General features: G+C 40.3%; 2 protein-coding genes across 3 annotated transcripts; one reads left to right on the top strand and one right to left on the bottom strand.

The window, feature by feature from the left end:
- Window positions 1-49: 49 nt before the first annotated feature.
- Window positions 50-9,878, top strand: RB195_001401 (uncharacterized protein; the record flags this gene model as incomplete). Of its 2 annotated transcripts, none has more annotated exons than XM_064198159.1 (12): window positions 50-102; window positions 749-845; window positions 1,086-1,252; window positions 1,705-1,840; window positions 2,542-2,643; window positions 2,715-2,837; window positions 3,607-3,687; window positions 8,388-8,544; window positions 8,598-8,793; window positions 8,854-8,974; window positions 9,550-9,667; window positions 9,739-9,878. In XM_064198159.1, 12 exons carry the CDS (start codon window positions 50-52, stop codon window positions 9,876-9,878), a joined length of 1,491 nt encoding a protein of 496 aa, XP_064054040.1. The 2 variants fall into 2 exon arrangements, with proteins under 2 accessions (XP_064054040.1, XP_064054041.1); XM_064198160.1 differs by lacking the exon at window positions 50-102 and adding an exon at window positions 432-673 and having other exon boundaries at window positions 734-845.
- A 1,468-nt stretch (window positions 9,879-11,346) lies between these two features.
- On the bottom strand, window positions 11,347-16,598 carry RB195_001400 (uncharacterized protein; the record flags this gene model as incomplete). Its single annotated transcript, XM_013438370.2, has 6 exons — window positions 11,347-11,567; window positions 12,893-12,983; window positions 13,057-13,122; window positions 13,945-14,063; window positions 16,192-16,256; window positions 16,318-16,598. 6 exons carry the CDS (start codon window positions 16,596-16,598, stop codon window positions 11,347-11,349), a joined length of 843 nt encoding a protein of 280 aa, XP_013293824.1.
- Between the last annotated feature and the right edge of the window lie 3,725 nt (window positions 16,599-20,323).

The following is a 20,323-nucleotide window of genomic DNA, read 5'->3' as shown; positions in this document are numbered from 1 at the left end:
CGAGAAGATTGGGCAGAGCTGTGTTCAAGGACGGCACACCTCGGCGAAGATGCGGGTAATCGCGTCAGGCGATGACATCAGCCCGCCGATTAAGTCAAGTAAGTAAGTCTCATCACGCAAGACCTTCAAAAGGAAAACAACTGACCAGTTCCACCGACTAGCGGGGTTGGTAAACCACCGCGTTCTTTAAGATTGTCACCAAGGCGGATGAGATCTACGCACTGTGTAGTATCCTTAGGTACTGGTATCTGGATAACGTTAAGGAACTGCATGTGGGGCAATCTTATAGCTCACAGAATGTTACGAACGGCAAGAAGTCATTGGTAATTGATAAGCCCTCATTTTTGTTATTCATGGACGGATTCTTGACGGAAATCCAGAATGCTTCCAATGCCTTCCCAGCAGATATTTCTTTATGTTTATTTTTCTTTATGCTGAACGTTGGCATCAAGGAACGTTTGGCTGGTAAAAGGCGAGGGAGTTCGATGACACCGTTAGGACGCCACAAAAATGATAACCATGATGGAAACGAGTTTGAAGTAAAATGTACGATATTAGCGCACGAGAAAGAAATATCTGCTAGGAAGGCATTGGAAGCATTCTGGATTTCTGTCAGGAATCCGTCCGTGAATAACAAAAATGAATGCTTATCAATTACCAATGACTTTTTGCCGTTCGTAACACTCTGTGAGCTATAAGATTGCCCCACATGCCGTTCCTTAACGTTATCCAGACACCAGTACTTAAGGATACTGCACATTCGCCTTGGTGACAATCTTAAAGAACGCGGTGGTTCACCGGTCCCGCTAGACGGTGACACTGGTCAGTTTGTTTTCCTTTTGGAGGTCTTGTGTGGTGTACTTAGAACAATATCGAGGCTTGGCAAGGAGAGAGGAGGAGTTTGATGAAATATGCATGGTATCAAAGACCTCGAACCATTTTCAGGCCTTTAAAAAAGACGAGTTCGTCGAAACGTCAGGCCAATAAAAAAGTTTCACCTAAACCTCGTTGGCATAACAAGAAAACATAAATTTTGTATTGAGTCGACCAGTTTTTTTAGTTGATAGATTTTGTACCGATTTAAGGTGGGTGTTCACATTGCTGACGTAACTCATTTCGTACGAGCGGATACTGAAATTGATGAAGAAGCAGCAAGCAGAGGGACTACCGTTTATCTTTGTGACAGACGTATCGATATGTTGCCAGCTTTGCTCAGTAGCAATCTGTGTTCGTTGCGAGGAGGCGAGGAACGGTGAGTTTTTCTTTATTGAGTTTCTATCTTTATTCTTTCCTTTCTTTATCTTTTTTATTTTTATATCGCGTTTACAAGAGATTTTTTTTTAATTTAGTTCAATTATCACTGCATTATGTTCTATTCGCTGGAGTTGGTGTTTTTTCTCTTAAATTCTTAATATCCCTTCACAGTTATTGGATCATAATGCTTGATTTTGCGATTCGGTATCGAGTCCCTAATATGGTCACGAAGAAGTAATGTAGTTAGGCGCTGAGCAGAACCGTTGAAAAGAGTTCATGGCGAAACTTGTCTGGTGTACTAAAGCTCCACTTACATTCCGGCATTTGTGCAGTGCCACTTTTTTAACACAATTATAAGCAATTATTCCTTCAAAGGGACCAGAAATTATCAAAATCCGTTCGAGGAGCAGATTTTTTGTAATTTCCTTCAGTAAAAAACGGCATCTTTAGATATGCATTCTCAGTTATATGGACAATGACTCCTGATGCCGAAATTTTGGACACGAAATACCATAAGTCGCTGATTTGCTCAAAGGCAGCCTTAACGTATGAGAAGGCACAAGAGTTTATAGATGACCCAAACCTGGTATGTTTCAGAGAAGTGAATAGTTATTGTTTGTTGTTGTTGTTTTGTAAAAATGTAAGCTTGTTGGGGAAAAACTGACCGTTTCGTTGCTGAAGACATGTAACCTACGTCAAAGTCAAAGTATTCTTAGATTGTTGAGATTGATACCTATCGCTGCTTCTCCTATGCTACACTCTTGAATTTATATTTATTCCACGGCATTTAGTACGTATTTTGTACATGTACACCTTGTCCTGCTGCATTCTTGCTGGGATCTTGCATGCCTACTTTGTAAGACCGACAGTAAGCAGATTGAGTGACATTTGCTGCTTTTGTGTAGGTTCTCGTTCTTGCACAACAATGCAGTCTTGACTTAGTGTATTTGTAGACGAGTTTACTCTTATTTTGAGGTTTAGTTACCTATCATTTCACCTGTTTTGACTGTTGCAATTCCCCAAAGAAATCACCTCAGCTATGTTTGATAAAACTAGAGGTGAAAGATGATTGACATTAGGCGACGAACAAATGCCAACATCGCTCATTGCTAAGTAGGACTGCTATAGTGATCAAAACACGAATCGACGTTGACAGAATATCACTGATTCTGATGTTTATTTTTAGTCGGGTTATGTGGTTGGTATTTGTAATTTATTCCTAGAATGATCTAGCGTAAGCATCCTTATCGTACTGCCGACTATCGACTTAAAATTAATGAATTGCAGAATGATGACGTTACAGTCGGTTTACGAGGGCTAATGAAGTTATCGAAGATTCTGAATGCGAGACGAATTGCTAACGGTGCACTTACCTTGGCTTCTTCTGAGGTGTGGTTTCCTCTAAGAACCCCCTTAATCGCCAGAAGAAAAAAAAAAGCTTTGACCTGGCTTGATTTCAGATCCGCTTCGAAATGGACTGGGATACGCGCTCGCCTAAATCGGTTCAAGAAAAGAGACATTTGGACACTCATTCTATGGTGGAAGAGTTCATGTTACTGGCGAATGTTTCCGTTGCAGAAAAGGTACATTGATTTCTGAAATGTGGCCGACGTTTTAGAAAAGTTGGCTGGGCATCTAATTTTGGGCCTTCCATAGTGAATCGGGTAACAGGAAGGTGATAGCGACTAGTGGGAACTATTTCTTCAGACGTTGGCGACCTAAGTTCTAGATACTTCGTTAAGGTCCCTAGGCTTGCACTGTGGTACTAAGCAAGTTTCGTGGTCATTAATTCTTAGTCTCGATTTGACGAAGCATATGCGGTTTTTTCTCTTAGAATCTGAAAACGTCCTCAACAGCGGCGCTTTTGCTGTAGTACTTAGTTGAGTTGCAATCGAAGGCTCACCACGATCATCCGGTTAGAGATATTTGGCTCCTATTGTAAACCAATTTAAGTCATGCATAGTTAGATTATCACTGATGCTCCGCTTAAGAGAACAAAACTAGACCTGGGTGCTGAGAAATTCTCGTCGATCTCATGCGGACGCAAATATAAAAGCACCTGTTGTTAATGTGCTAAACAGGATGGGGATGGAAAAAAGGAAAATTCATATAGGTTATTTTTTCTACGGTTTTATTTCACAATGAATTTTCTTTACTTATTATAAAGAGTTCGGGTCGAAAAAAGTAAAAAAGACGTTGAATGAATATTGAAGAGATATCTGCTTATTTTTAAATAATTTTGGATAATTTGGCGAACTGTTCGACGAACTCGCTCGCCATCTCCTCTTGCTGATTCTCGGATTAGCACATAGAGCATCAATTTTCTATTGAATTCGTTATAATCGCTTTCAGATTCTCACCGAGTATCCCGATTGTGCTATGCTCCGACGACACCCTGTTCCGACGGAGGCTAGCTACAAGCCCTTGGTGGAAGTGAGTGCCAGTTTTTTTTACGGGATTTAACTCTAATGACATTTGCGAGTTTCCGTGTTCCATTTAGTTGTGTTTGTGTATTTTAGGGAGCTATTGGTCGTAGGGTTGGGTATTTTAGGGAACTGTTTGTTACTATATCTGACAATTAACAATCATTATGCCAATATTCAACGGAGGCAGAGCTTTTGTGCCTGTGTTGAATCTTGGCATAATGAATCATGTAATTCCCTAAAATACACGAAAAGTTTAGCTTTACAGCAGATTAATGCCAGAGAAAAGAGTTTACCATTTATCTCCCTTTTGAAAATCTTACACGGCCTTAGTTTTGGTCGAAAGTAACTCGATGAGAAGAGAATATTTCATAGACATATTTCAGTTACAGAAACAATGTCATAAAAAGACTGAACGATTTTTCTTTTCTTGAAGAGGATTAAGAAGAGGAGGAAGTGGGGGATGGACTGCTCAACAGAAGTAAGCGCCTGCGAAGAAAATTGGAGCCAACGCCTTCAACAATTTAAAGGCATCACTCCACGAATTTAAGGTGGTACGGATTTCAGGTGGAGTATTCGTATACGGGATGGGAGACTACGGAGAGGGAGTGATTCCGTCCATTTCCTCCTAATTGCCGTAAAAAACGGCCCGGAAGATACGGCTTCATTCGTTTTGCGCACCATTTTGTACAAGAGGTTCGATTGGAGCGCGCCAGCCTTGTGCGACGCCGCATCTTCCGGGCCGTTTTTTACGGCAATTAAGAAGAAATGGACGGAATCACCCCCCTCTCCATAGTCTCCCATCCCGTATACGAATAATCCATCTGAAATCTGCACCACCTCAGATTCGTGGGGTGATGCCTTTAAGAAAATTAAATTAAGTTACTTTCGGAATGCATGTGAAACGTATTAATCAAATATTCGACTGCACCTACCAATTTCTATGGGCTACAACAGTATACAACCTGTTTGTGCATTTAAATAAGATATTTCAGACAATATCAAACGTTATCCTAGCGTAGATTCCTTACTACAGCCGTCGTAAAAAAAAAGTTATTTTCAATATTTGGTCTGAATCCGGTCTGCACTACTAGCTTTCCTGCAGGTACTACATCGTAAAACTTAAATTACGATTCCACAAACCTGTTTGAAAATTTTTATGAAATTTTCTTGGGACTTGGATAGGATCGCTCAACTATGTAGATAGGTCGGCGAAAATTTCAATTTTATCAATACATGTCCTGTACGATCAATGTTAGTTAATTCTTTCGGTATCTTCATAATTTCAAAAAAAAAACCCACGAAACTCATATTGTGTATTTCCTTCAGTATTTACGGCTAAGTTATCTCAAATTCAATTTTCGTTCAATTTTATTCAAGTAGTGATCTGTACAATTGTGTACAATTTATGCCCAATTTTGCTCCAGTTCCGTTCAAAATCAGTCTAATTTGTACTGTTTGGGACGCTACTCCGCATTTTTCCAATTAAATTTCAATCAAGCTTGAATTCTTGAGCCTTTGCAAATCTGCGTAACAAAATTTCAAGTTTTTTTTTTCCGTAGAATATTCGGTATTTGAGCAGCAGTAGCATGTGATTTTGACTCCATACAGTATTTTTGATAGCCTCAACTTGTATAGAAATCGCTGAATTATGAACCGGATCGAATCTTTTTCTGTTGTGCCCAATTCACTTGGTTTGTGATTTAGCACAGCGAAACTTTTCATTCTTAGCCGCTCGGTGTATCTTTCCTCATTTATACATTTACTTAAAAGATACGCCGTACAAAAGTAAAAGGAAGTAGAATCGAATCTGTTTTTAAATGATAATTAAGTGCTTAATTTTGTCTTATGTGTGCTACTTCTGATGTTTCATTTGAAGATAAGTCAGGAAAGAAAATGCATAGAATTTGTCTACAACCACCGCGATTTGCCCTTAATTGTTGTTCTCCATTCCCAATGGAGTTAAAGAAAGCATCTATGCCGCCATTGGCGTTAGTGTGTATTTTATCGTAACGAGATTGTGGTCTAATACTTAGTCGCGGCAGTCGTAATGTGCCGTGGGGACGTGCTCGCCCTCTCATTACCTAAGTGGATTAGGCTGTGATCTAGTTCTAAGAGAGCTAAGCTAATACCATTGAGGCAAGAAAATGTGTCATCCATGAATACGGCGCTGTGTTTGGAGATTTTTACTGTATATTCTACGAATCCCCCAGGTTGTTTAAGAGTTCAGTAGTTCCGTTGCCCACAACGAGTCATCTGTGCCCTCTAGACGGTCCCAGATTGCATGTTACCGCCTGAGCTCTGTGCTCTCGCCGCGCACAATGTTATTTCGCATCCGGCGTATGACCTCCATGGGGAGGTTGAATGCCGAAAACCAGAATTCGTCACTGATCCATCCGCACCGGCATTGAAGGCGATTATGATTGTTGCTCTAGTTTACGACGGTCAGCGGAACAGAAATGTGGTTATTGAGCATGGGAATGTGAGGATGAACCCAACTATGATTGCTACCATAGTTGGGTTCGATTCACATGTTATAATATTCTTTGGATTCAAATTTTACAATTTTTTTTTTTTTCAAATACCTGTCCAAACTGTAATTTCTTTTTTTCGGAAGAAAGGACAGAAACTAGAGACTTAAACTGACCGTTGAATTTTTATTTTAGAAAATCATGCGTATTATTCGAAGTTGTTGCTGGATATTTTTATGCAGAAAACTTTAAAGGTAGAAACAATTATGGCTTAGGTCACATGTATAAAAAAAGTCGATCACAATATGAAGAAAGGAGGCGTCTGTGTGGAATAAAATCTTAAAACTAGATTTTTTTGTTGCTTAGGTAGGAAGATCAGTTTCGATGCGGGAACAGTTGTAGAAACTACGTGTTTTATATAGTAAGATATTCCTATTTCTTTTTCTCTTGGCTCTGATTGGTTTCGAGAAAGACATAATCAGAATGGGAACTGGAGTTTGTTCCTTTCTGTCCACATTTTCGTTGCCAACAGAGCAAGCTATTTGGCTACCCTTTTCTTGAGTTTTCTCAGGAATGGCAAGGTCCACACCTCTCCTCCTCCTCCAAACAACCTTGCGCGCTAATATCCTTGGAGGTTTTATGCGCTAACGAGATTTCGAATCGTGCAAATTGGTCCTCGTCGGCTCAGCTTGTTTGTTATCGACATTTGGGTTATATAGGTACTGTATCTACAGTATCCTCCACTCTTTTATTGCTTTGCAGAACATCTATCCAATTATGTGTTAGGGAAGATACAAACACACACAATGTCCCTGAAGAAAGTGAGCGATGTCGAATCGTTCAGCTGTCGGCGCACTGACGTTGTTATGTTTGCGCTGCGTTTAACTAGTAATTAATGAAAGTCATCAGTGGGAATTATTCAACGGAACACGGTAACGATGAATGGACGGGCCGTGACAACCGTTCCATCATAATGGTGGTGGCACGGTGGCCACGAGTCAAACATGGACGCATCGATAATTATCTCTTTCGATTGGTCTGTTAACAATCTGACATCAATTTCAACTCTAGTTACTGAGATTTCTGGAGTAAAAAGGCAGCAGAAGATCGTGAAAAAATTGTTTTAAGCTTTAAGTTCTTTTGGATTGAGCGATGCACTATCACTAACTGTTCAATTTTGAGGAAGGGCGCTGTTTAACGTTAGCACTTACTATCAAATTAACAATACGTGATGAGTTCCGGTCATTTTTGTTATTAGATTACGGAACAGATCATCCCCTTCTACATATTTCTATAATACCCTCAGTACAGTTTCGAATGAGTTCATTTGTAACTACTATAAGATTTCTTTGCTGTAAAATTTCTGTCCTTAAATGCGTCATACCTCGAATCTGATGTGGTGAGGAAATCTGTGGGAAAAGCTAGAGATGGAGTTTTAGATTGCAGGGTCCGAGGTGGTCCCGCTCATTCCTTCTAAACGGTCGCAAAAAAAAATGGCGTAGGAACCGCTTTAGTTCCTACGAGGTACGTTAGAACGCTCTTTTAAGTATGTGTTCCGGTCCTCTCAGCAGCCTATTCATTGGTTTCACCCAGGCAATTTGACGAGAAGGGATAATTGATCTCTGACCGCTCGCAATTGGATGCGGCGCGTGTGCAAAGGTGGTGCCTTGCAATTGAAATCTTCCAAAAAAACGGCGTCTTCAGCGCAGCTTTTTTTACGAACATTAAAGAGAGATGACCCGAATCCCAAAACTTACAACCAGTCTCCAACCACAACTCTACATTTTCCCGCCGATTTGCTCACAACGTCAGATTCGGGATGTGCTGCCTTTAATTTTCAATGCCATCTTCATCTGAAGTCTCAAGTGCAGATTTTCATGAAAAAGAGAAAAAATGTCGTTCTCTCAAAGATTTTCGGTGTTTTCGATGGATTTCAGTAGTTTCCGCTCAATTTTATGCGTGGATGTTAGCTAAATTGTAACAAGCGTTTGTCTGTTTCACCTCTACCCGTGATTATGTCTGGCGTTCTATACCATTCTGTGCAAATTCATTCTTTTGAACTGAATGGCAGTTTTGAAAAGGAGGAAAAAGGTTGTCGATCGAATGTCAGTAGATTTTTCTGACCCTAATCTTTTTGACGGAGAATTATCGAGGTTAATTTTCCGAAATTTAAGGACATGGTGATTATTGTTTTTTTTTGTTGTGAAATTAGTCATATGAAATACCTGCGAACGTTTAGGCAGCAAAACAGCGAGGATTTAGTATAAATGTATCCAGCGGTAAAGCACTAGCCGACAGTCTGGATCGATGCGTGGATCGAGAAAATCCAATGATGAATAGGTTGTTAAGAATGTTGACAACGAGATGCATGACTCAAGCAGTATATTTCAGTGCCGGTAGGACTTTTGTCAGATTTTACAATAAGAACCGTTAAGGATTTTACTTTTAGGCACCGTACCAGTTCAACAGTATCAACATTTTGGTCTTGCCACCCCGGTTTATACGCATTTCACATCACCAATTCGACGATACGCTGATGTTGTTGTTCATAGACTTTTAGCTGCGTGTATAGGTGCAGATGACGTTTATGCGGGATTACTTAGTCAAGCGAAGGTGCAAAAAATTTCACAGAATATCAACTATAGGTAAATATTATGTTTTGATATCACTGAGAAGATTTCTCCTCCAAGAACCTTCTTTTCTAGACATAAGAACGCGCAGTATGCTGGTCGAGCATCGGTGCAACTGAATGTGTTGACATATTTTCAAGGACGTGAAGAACTTTGTGAAGGATTTGTTATGGGAGTGCGGGCTAATGGCATACAGGTGAGTGGACAAGCCTGCTTTGGTTGCTTACCGTATCTTCTTAAACTTAAATTTTCTTGGGAATGATTTGCTTTCCTTTAAGACTACAGTATGTGCTAGAATTTCTTTAATTTTCACCACCTTTTCTTTTTGTGTTGTTTTCGAAGAAAACTGCCGCATTTTTTTTCGTCTGATCTTTCTCAATCCATCGAAAAGGCGTAAAAGGTTTATGTGTATTTTTGTATGTGTGCATGTGTGTTCCGCTCGATTTACCACCGAACGTGAAGGTTTCAGAGAGAAAAAGCGTTCACGAATGGTCAAGTAAGAATGACCTTTGAAGGAATGAGCTGTATTTTCTTAGGGAGGATTATGTAATAACTTTCATACAACGTGAGTGTGAGGCAGATGGTTTCTTGATCTTGGCTAGATTTTACTTGCTGAGAACCTATGGGTTACCAGTTGATAAAAACGCTCACTCAGAGTCGTAGTAGTGTGTCTTACCACGAATGGCCAGTTTGATACAGTATCTTACAGTATCTCTATGCAGTTGAAGTTGCTATATTACCAGAGAACCAGATTGTCTCTGAATTTCTCAGGTATTTGTTCCCAAGTACGGTCTAGAGTCGATGATAGTCCTGAAACAAGGCAAAGGCACCACTATTGACGTAGAAGAGTCTTGCGTACGACATGGTGAAGATGTTATTCACGAACTTGGTGTGTCATTTTCAATCTGAGATCGTTCATCGGTTATTGATCGATTTGCCTGCAACATTATGTTCAAACAGATCGAGTAAAAGTTCGTGTACGACTGGATGACAGCAATGTTCAACGTCGCCGAATATCATTGGATCTCATAGAACCATCAACACTTCCAGGCTTGTCTGTAGATTTTGACCTATCTGAATCAATAGGTGTAGGAACTTAAATATTATTTCCTCAGAGAATTATTGCTTTCTTTTCATTGTTGCCCCGTGTATTTTGTTTACGTTATTGTTGATTCAATGAAATTCATAGAGATTGCAGCGATGGCTATTTGTGGAAGATCTCTTAAAAGTTGATGAGGAGCTATAATTTAGTTTTATGAGAGTAGAAAACGTGGATTCGTCGAGTGCATTTCGTTCATTAAAGGACGTGGAACCAATTGTGTAGATTTTTGCAGCATTCAACTAACCTATAGTTCCGCCGGAATTCTTTATTTTGAAATTTTTGGTAAAAAAAATCGAGCTGTTGGATGTAGGTTACATAAAAGTGATTTCGTGAAGGTTCTATGAATCCTCACCGTAGTTAAACTTTCAGAGTTGGGAAAGTTCAATTAGGAAATATGTTTAAAACTGAGCAGTTCTGTGTAGTTTCTGTCAGGTTTTTTCCTAAACGAAGTAAAAATTGTTGTTTGATTATCTGGTCCGGATTCGAGAACTGTAAAATTCTCTTTCAAACCCTGAAGAAATTTGGTTTATCATGGAGTGTGATGCATTTTGCAGCAAAGTTATGAGGAATTTAGTAGTCTGGCAGTTGAAAAATATAAGATTAAAGTGATGTTAAAAGAAAAGTATGTCTTTGAATTTCTACAGAAATATCACAGAAAAAAATCTTGACCTCGAATTGCGTGGTCTGGTTTTCAAATTTTTACACACTTCAAGAAGAGAGATATAAAGGGAACACTGCATTTTATGAGTTCTTAAAGTGATTTTCGGGAAATTTCTGTAAAATTGCTTATTTGTACTTCTTGTTGTAAAATCATAGAAAATCTTTACTAAAATGAGACACACTTTTTGGTTGGTACTTTTTTTTGAGCGGAACTTGAAATGCATATTTAGAATTTGAATATGCGCTAGGCTAAGTTTTGTTGTGATTTTTGGGCTTCCACCACGGTTGTACTGCAGTTCCTTTGCCTACTACTTTCGTTTCTAGGAACGGATTGGTTAGTCCTCCAGTTTATGTAATATTTAGTTTCCAGTATTTCTCGGCTGTTCCCTTCCTCCCACGGGTTTATGTACTCTCGCTTTGACATGCGTTTGTATCTTCTTTTTTTCACAACTTCCAGACTTGAGCATCCAAATATTTTACTGTACACAAAAACGTACATCTCTGACTATAGACAAGAATTCAAGTACATTCACACAAGACATTAGGGATCTGTATCACTGCAGCAATTGCAGGGGGCAATGAACGACAAGAGCAGACATCTATGGTCATGTTTGCTATCGCTACTAGCGCCACACTTACGCTCACTAGACACTTCCAAATGGCGTGCAGTGAGAATAACAAGAGCAGCGTAGCAGGGGCAGATGCTTTTATCGCTCCAACCCTTCAAGGTGAATTTCTGTGATGACAAAGCGCACTTTGTCATCGAGTATACATCGTACAAAACGGGTTCACTTTGTAATCGGCGGCTACGGTAACAGGAACGAGTTCGGCGGATGCTGCGATGGTTTGTCCAGGGTGGCTACAACGGTAGTGCTGGTGTTATTAGCAATGCTGCCGATTGTACTGTATGAGGCGGCGGTCGCTGGTAATGACGGTCGCATCCAATCCATTGCGTAGTCCTCTTTGCCACGTAGCCATTCCTTGTGTTTTTGTTCGAAGCCGAGAATGTCGTTTATTGAATAAGCGGCTGAAACGAGTAGGTGTCTTGAAGACTGGTTCTACTGCTCCTAACAAAACGTAAATGTGCAAGATTGTCTAGGAATTAGTTATTCTTGAGATGTTCATGGAGTCTCTTCTCTTGCTGAAGAGTGCAAGAGGAAAATAGAAGCACTGTCCGCTTTTTTCCTCTCTTTTTTTTGTTTTAATTAAAAAATAAAATAAAAAATAAAATAAAAATAAAATAAAAAATAAAATAAAAAGATAAAAATAGAAATAAAATGAAAATAGCGGCTCTTGCCTTTTCATGCCTTTTCGTATAGCCTCTTTACGTTCAAAAATCTGACGGTTTTTGTTTGCTACAGTTAGCGACGCAATTTAAACATTCTGTGATATGCAAAAATTACGAATAACCATTCAGCTGAGTGTGATTCATTTCTCTATGTTAATTCTTTAGCTGTTTTTTTGCTCAGTCATATACTGTAAAAGAAAGCGTTCGACAAGGTAAGTAACGCTTCACTTTCCATGCTCTGCAAGTCCGGCCGTTAGTAGAAGTCAGAAATTGTGAATTTCATAGAAGTAAAAGAGGAGGGGGAGGGGGGGTCGTTAAACGTTCCCTTGAGCAAAGCAGAAGAGCGAAACTGAAACGATAATCAAAATAGAAATCAATACCAGTTTTGGTCTAGTGATCAGAATCCAAATCACAGTGTGAGAACGTTGTTTTTACAGAGTCTGTATTCTGTAGTTGTTTGAAAATGCTTTTTCACTGTCAGCTGGAGAGAAGGGAAAATAAAGGTTATCGGAAGAGAGAGAGTTACTAGAAGAGAACATCATTATAATCCACGCATCGATGGTTTTTCTTCCATCTGGAGAACAAATTAGAAGCAAAAACTTCATGTCCTATAGGTATAAAGCATATGAAAGAAAGGATAGAAGTAGGATCGAGGAATGGGAACAACTGCGCGGAAGGACCGGGGTAGCTATACAAAATTCGGGGATGATCATGAAGTATGGAAAAAAAGTCATGGTGTGAGGGCGCATATTGGCACTCCGTTTCGGTTCATCCAGAAGTTTGTCTAGGAGTGGAATCAACCACACTTGAAAAGCAATAAATCCTAAATATGGCAAATAAGTGGAGTATCGAAGCCGCTACAAAAACAAGAGACAAAGTTTTCTGCTCTAAATTATCTCGTTTAATTATCGATCCATAAGAATTGAAAGTAACCGGAATGGTTTAGTCAACTAAATGTTCATTCAAGTGACAGAGTAATTTTTTTCTTTTCAAAAAAAAAAAGAAACAGAGAGCTGGCTTCATGTGCACTGACGTCATAAAATCGTTCCAAATACACGACTTACCATTGGGCTGGTAGTGCTGATGATTAGCTCGAGGCGGGGCGATGAGTGCCGGTGCTGGTGTGACACCCGTCGGACTCGTCGCCATTGATGCCTGTGAGCGGTGATGACGTCATTGGTCAATGGTTTTTTTAATCCATATTTGATAAAGGCTCTGCCTATCCTACCTTATTTCGAACAATCCGATTAATCGATGAGACCGATGGAACGTTGTCCGGATCACATACTCGCTCCTACAAGATAATCAAATAAACCAAGTGTAGTCTGGAGGATCAATCCCTTGGATAAATCGTGATATCTCTTCAATTTATTGTTCTCTGTTATGGTGCTATGGCTGTGTGAAAATGGCCTATGGCCTGGTGCCTGACGAGGCGACTGCCGTCGAGGTGAGGCCATCGCTATCTCCACTCGATGTGATCAGGGTCCCATAGTCGGGCCAAAACTATCTGAATCATCTGAATCTGAACGTCAGTCGGATGCATCGTGATTCAGATCGTTTTGACCTGACTATAGAACTCTTCTACCGTTTTACGTTTAGAACTTTTACGTTCTTGAACCAACCGCGGAAAAGATGGAAATTCAAGGTAACAGCGATTTCTTTTTTTTTTTTTTGAAAACTGCGAAATATCGAGTTAATCACGCTTGGACAAAACTCTCAAATTATACAATAATATTTATTCTACGCATCTACTCACTTTATTAATTTTATAGTTTACTCACTTTCCAGAAGTTTCTTGATAAAATCTACCATCGGTTAATGATAATAGGTTCTAGAATTTCTCTATGTGTTTTTCTATGTATTGTAGCCCTTAGCTGTTATAGCTTAGACCTCCAACAGTTATTTTTTTGTGAAACTCCTGAAAAAATGAATTTTGCGAATCTTTCGATGGATTTTGCTGAAGGTGACCCTCATATGTTAAGGTCTCGGTGCAATCAAAAATTCAAAGGATTCCTTTTTCAGGATGAGAAAAGTTAAGGGAAGTCTTCATATGTTATATCTTATTCATAAATTGGCCTCAATGGAAAAACACATATAGCGATAAAAAATGGTAAACCTGTAACAGTTTTTCTCTGATTTCCCAGGCAAACATCGTAGGATTCGCCCTCTTGTAAGCTGCAATACAACCGACAACCCTCGGAGTTGCTACCTTCGGTTTTGACCCGCCGATTACACCTGTAAGCCAGCAAGATCTAGATTGGAATTTTAACTTTAAAAGTCAAAAGAGAAATGTATTTTTTAGGAATTAAAATTCGTAGCCCAAACTAAAAATATTTGAAGAATCGGAAAGTTGTATTATTTCTTGGTCATTGCATGCTCTTTTAATCAACAACAGATAATGCTGACTAAATATTAGAAATATCACTGGACATCTGAAAATGCTTTTCGAAGAAAGCAATAGGAATAATAATGAATAAATAATTTGATCACGTTTGAAAGTTTTGCGTGAAAGATACATTTACTGAATCCTCCTAAATTGAGAATTTTTGGGAACCTAAATATTCGAAAAAGTTCGGAAGTCGGAATATATCACATCACTGTTGAATTTTTTTAGAACAAAAACAGGAATTCATTGGATTATCTTAGAAATGGATAATGTTTCAATGATGACATGCTGATCACATGAGTCAGGTCCTCATTTTTGCAGTTTTTAACAATGGCATATTATGGGACCTCTAATTCCATTTCCAATTCTTGTGTGAAGGCTACTGAAGAATATGCACTGTGGGAGTGGATTCCATGACAAGGAATAGAAGACCGAAACTCAGTTATTCAGGTAGTACCTGAAGCAAAATGTATAAAGCCGAATAGGAGCGAAATTCTACGGGAATCGTGGAAATGGAAGAAAAGAACAGGGATAATTGGAGAAATAGTTAAATGTCTTCGGCAGTTGGGTGGAACAAGAAGAGAAGTGGCTAGAAATCTCGTCTTCTGTATTAAGATCATAAATTTTCTCTTCACATTTCTTTTGAGAAATCGTCTAATTGGGAAATATTTATGTTGAGCAGCAGTCTCTCTTTAGGAATCAGAAACTGTAGAAGCCAGAAAATTCGAGTTTTCGTAACACATTTTCTTCCCTCACCCTTCCTGCTCTATCCTGTTAGCCATTCTTGTCTTGAAATTTAGTTGACTGGAAAGCTCCCCATAAATGCTCGTATTTTCCCATATATACATATCGTACTTTCGTATTAATTCTTTTTCAAACCGTGATTAAACCCTAACGGAGTTTTTCTCGTCGAATTTGGGGCAGTTTCAGTGTTGAGTTTCGAGCGGGGTGGTGGTATGACAGGCGATGACATTCGACGACTACCGTAATCAAATCCATCATCATGTCCTTGCTCGTTCTTTTGTACTGCTGCCGCGCACAACAAATAAGCGAGCGATTTCCGGGTGGGGGTGTGTGCACCGGTCTGGACACGGGGCATACAATGCGGCGCTCGTCGTGACACGCTCTGATAATCATCGCATAGAGAGGTGAAAGCCACGATTTCGAACACTGCAAGATTTTAGGCGGAAAATCCACCGAAAAAGAACGAGCTTGGTCTCAATTTTTTTCGTGATTCAAAACAATTTTGTGGGAACAACTCTCTGATAGCTACGAATTTTGAGTGCTCTCTTCCTGTAAAGGACGAAGAACCGTTTCGAAGAGGAAGACACAAATAGAAGGCTGAAGAGAATCTTAAGTAAACGATCTTAGAAAAAAGTAGGAGTCTTCATAAGTCCTCATAACAAGTTGAAATAGTCAGAATCAGTTTATTTTGAACTCATTCTAGATAGAAAAGATGAGAAATATCAATTTTTCTAAAGATGGAAAGTGGCTTTTTGTCAAGACCTCCTGTGAATGTCATTGCTCTTTCACTGGACAAAATTAGAAGAGAGGGAAGATTAGGACTAGAAACATTGAAGAACAAGGTTTTGAGAAGATTGGAGAAAGGTTGGAGGAAAATTCTTGGGAAGAAAACATATGTAAAGATTGAAGATTGAAACTTTGTGAAGACTGCAAAGATGTTTGGCGAAAATTTTCAGAAAAAAAGTCTGTCTTTGAACTAAAAACACGGAAATATTGAACTGAAGAATTAAAGTGATGGATTCGAAAGATGAAGCACTGCTGATATCGGACGCAGTCATAGACTGAGCTGTCGATAATCTTCTGATGCTGGTTTTTATCTTCCGATATCCATTAAAAAATCGGTTTATAAATGATGGAATCGAGGAAGAAAAGAAGCGGTAAAACTAGAAATTCCTTTCGTATTTGCATAAAAGTAATCTTGATTTTTAGGCAAGCAAAAGCAATCAGACTCACCTGGTTTTACCGAACCAGTCTCGTAAAATCGTCCAAGAATTTTCGACACACACCCGTGGCTGACCCTGAAGCCAAATGTTTGCAGTGGATTTCTGGAACTTCCGCTACTAACGATTTCCTGCGTACCTCAACTGCCTGGAGATATCACACGGTCGAACTCCTTGATGTGCCATTTCGACGATGCGGCCGCGAATATGATCCGGCAACGGACGACCGTTGACGAAAACGCCGCCGAGTTGATTAACACCCGTATGTCCATTGTCGATAGGAAACGGACCTAACGTATGCCCAAGCGGTGGACCGAATGATGGGCCTAAATGCGTAGGCACCGGTTGTGATATGGGACCGCCGGTGGAGGCGGCTGCCAGTGACGGCGGGTAGTAGCCGTAGCCTCGCCACAGATCCATGCCTAGTCAAGCGAGTGGCTACCCATGGTCGCCCTTGGGCGAGCGCGTGCGCCCTCCACACGTTGCTGACCACGCCCCTCCACAACGTCGTGATTCGTCTAGACGAGCCGGCTACAGTAAGCTGGTATTTAACGCCTTCCTTTCGGAGCGGTTCTTCCCCAACGCAGGAGGTGATCTTCTGAAAGATTCGCGTTCATTGGCACCGTTCTTGCATTTACTAAAATCGATGGAATAACATAGGATCAGTAATAGTCGATTTAGGTCATCGTCCGATAAGCGGATATAATTAGCCATGCCCTCACCCTCGTCGCAGCCAGGCGCACCACACTCATCCACGTGCTGTGCCGATGTGCGCCTGCACTCGTCTGGCCGTCTTGTTTTCCGCATGAAAGTAAGTGGGTTTTTATGGGATTGCTACCGCGCCCGGCAAGTATGTTAGTGAGCCGAGCCTTTCCTAATTTGATGCCTCACCAGAGCCCGCACACCTCGCCTCCTCGATGGAGAACAGGTTCTACCACGAATGCAAACAGTGAGCGTTTTTGCAAAAGTGATTCGAATGATTGAAATTGTGAGCAGGAAAGTTCTCTAATCGAACGGAAACGAAGGTCAGTAAAATGAGTGCCAGGAGATCAAAGAGATTTGGAGATTCAAAATTGGAAACGCACGACGTTATCCAAGAAATTGTAGTTTTTTGGACACCTGTTTGTCGAAAGGTCAATTCCACTCTTATTTTTTTGCGCTTAATTGTGACAAAGAAATGAATCAAGAAGAAAAAAGGAGAAGCGTCAAGAAAAGCTTACATTTTCAAGATTTTATATCGATGAAGACGTTGTATTGATAAGATTGAATCCAAATTATGTGGTCAAAAAATTATTGTTGCACGGGCTTGTGAAGGGGAATACGGCTAATACAATGGTTTTCTAGCCGATCCCACAAACATGCACACTTACATATTCGAACATTTGCAACGAATGAGTATTACAGCGGATGTGAAAAAGGAAAAATGAGGTTGAACTTCGATGGGAAATTATCGCATTTCTGAGGCACATTCATGGGAAACTTGAAGGGAAAGCTAAAAAAAAACAGTCTAGACCAGACTTTGCATAGATCACTCGGAACCGAAATGAAGCTTAGAAACGTAGTTCCGAGTTTCACCGAAATCTTTATAAACTCAGAGAGTCTCCACAGAACTTTCAAGCATTTTTTTTTGTAAAGATACTACTACGTTCGCAGTATTGTAACCTGTTTTGTCGAGATGACTAATGTTCTTTGTCCACCCGTTGAGTCTCATCTATCGTACCTTAGTACCAAATATCTTCTCGTCTTCTGAAATGAACGAAACAGTCGAAAATTTTTTATGTTTTTGAAATTACAGCAGGAATGGCGAGGGAACTACATAGTTCCTTATACGGCGTAAGAAGCTAACTGTCGCTGAGATTCAACATTGCGGATTTTTGCGATTGTCTGGATTCTTTTTCAATTCTTGAGTTCGAAAAGAAGTCGGAAGTTATCTAAGATAGATCAATAACATGTAGCACTCAATAAATATGTTAGTACTTGCATTAACTTACAGATTAGTCGGAAAAATAGAGCTTCGAAGCTGTTATAACATGTGCCGTAACGCAGTTAGGAATGAAGTCTAATTATGAAAATTAGAATCAGATAGGTTTCTGTTGGACATTTGAATTTCGCTGAAGAAAAGTTCAAATAGTCAAGACCTTTCGAAAATTTTAGTGACCTACTATACATGTGCACGAAAACGATCATTCTCGAATATCCAAACTCTTGAATATTTCGAATCAAGTGATTTCTCCAATTGATCGAATAATCATTCAACTCGGTCACAGGTTTAACGAGTAGGCGTGGTGAAAATTCACGTGTTCGGATGTAGCTCCTATAAATACTTTTTTTTTCTCCGCTGGAGAACTGGGATTTCGACATTTTTCTGCCATTTCACTCACGCGGTTGTCGTTTACAGTAGGTGGCTGAATCTGTTTCTACAAAAATCTCCAAAACTAAAGGCAGACAGGATTTTTTTTCTGGAAACTCTATGCTTCGTAGATCAGCTCGACTAGGGACAGGTACCATGAGGAAATTGAAGACAGCATTCCACGGAATTGAAGGAGTTGGGATCTGTCCCAGGACAGGTGAATTTAAGGCTGAAGTTCAAAAAGTTGAGCGCGCTTACTCTCAATTCCTTCCAGTTATCCAGAAGAACTGATTCCCCCTACGAAGCTCCTAATAACGTACCATGTATACGAGAGTAGGCAGACTTGCCGTTAACGAGACGATGACAAACCGTCGCTGCCCATCTATTGTCCGCTCGCCCGCAGACGTGGCACGTTGTTTGGTGCCTCGTAGGGAGATTTGATATGACAAGGCTGCTCCCCGCCCCACTCTTATAGGTAAGTGAGGGGGACTGAACGTGGCCATTCTCGGAGTTGTGGACTACACTGCTACGTCTACCTATTCGTAGAGAGATCCTAATACTCTCATTTCTGTTGTATGCTGCTTTTAATGCAGGTGTGAATGTGTCCAAATTTTGATGAAGACTTATTTATTCAGTCAGAAATAAAGAAAATATATCATCAATCGTAGCATCTCCTTATAGGTAGGCTACCGAAGAGAAGAAAAAGAGAAATTGGACCTTATTCACTGTTTTTAGGTGCTGTAATTGAGCTTTGTGGTAAACACCAACGACTAGGCGATGGGCGATGGATAGCTATGGCTTCTGAGACAAAAAGGTATGCCAGAATCCTCTGAGCAGAAGCAACGATGAGGAGGAAAGAGTGCGTGTATACGGCTTTGATCTATCACAATATTATCTGAAAAGATCTGCCTGCTCGTTGAAGGACAACGACTATTTCTCTCGAATACATTTGCGGCACTGAAAAGAAAAATTCTCACCGGGACATTTTAAAGTGCAGATCTATCATTTCTAAGAACCCCGAAACCAAATTCAAATTCAAATTTTTTGGAAAGGCATAAAGATGGACATTTACTCTGGCTGCACACTTCAAAGACTTAAAAAGGATAAATCCTCACGTGAATCAGTCCATGTGGGATGCGCCAACGGATCCGACTGCAATTCAGGATCTTTTGAGATGTGTCCAGCTTATGCAATGACTTTTTGGTGGCTAATTATTTTGGTCAAGTAAGTGTCTTTTTCGCCCCGGACAAATCTAACACCAAGTTGTCGATCCTGGCGGAATGAAGCGTTTGTTTGGCCCTAGAGCGGTTCCGAACTATCCATCGTAGAACCGCAACGGAACCCCTCGCCAGCTGCGCTACACCTTCGAGCACAACTTACGGCATTTTGATACAGCGCTAGAATATATTCACGTATAGGTAGCAGATTACACTGGCTCGACCTACTGCGCTTCGTGGTTACTTCGCCACCTGCCATAACATTTAATGGAAAGGAGTGCGACTGACGGGTGTCTATGTATGTTTCTTCAATTTATGGTGAAAACCACAGTTGCGATAGTCGGAGCCGGTGCTCCTACCTCCTTCACTTTTGGACGGTTGGAGAAAAAACCTCCCTCACTTCTGGACGGTTAGCGAGGGGATCTCCTTCGCTTCAGAACGATTGGCGAAGGGAACCCTCAGCACTTGAGTTGCACCTCGTGAGCTAGACCCGCTTCACCTGAGGAGGGTGCAGGATCATCCCTATCGCGCCTACGGTGAAAAACAAGTTATGTCGCACCGAAGGGACGCATTTCCCG

Source organism: Necator americanus, chromosome IV (genome assembly GCF_031761385.1).
Source record: "Necator americanus strain Aroian chromosome IV, whole genome shotgun sequence".
NCBI lineage: Eukaryota > Metazoa > Nematoda > Chromadorea > Rhabditida > Ancylostomatidae > Necator > Necator americanus.
Note: the sequence above shows the minus strand (reverse complement) of the source record. Positions and strands in the feature narration are given on the sequence as shown.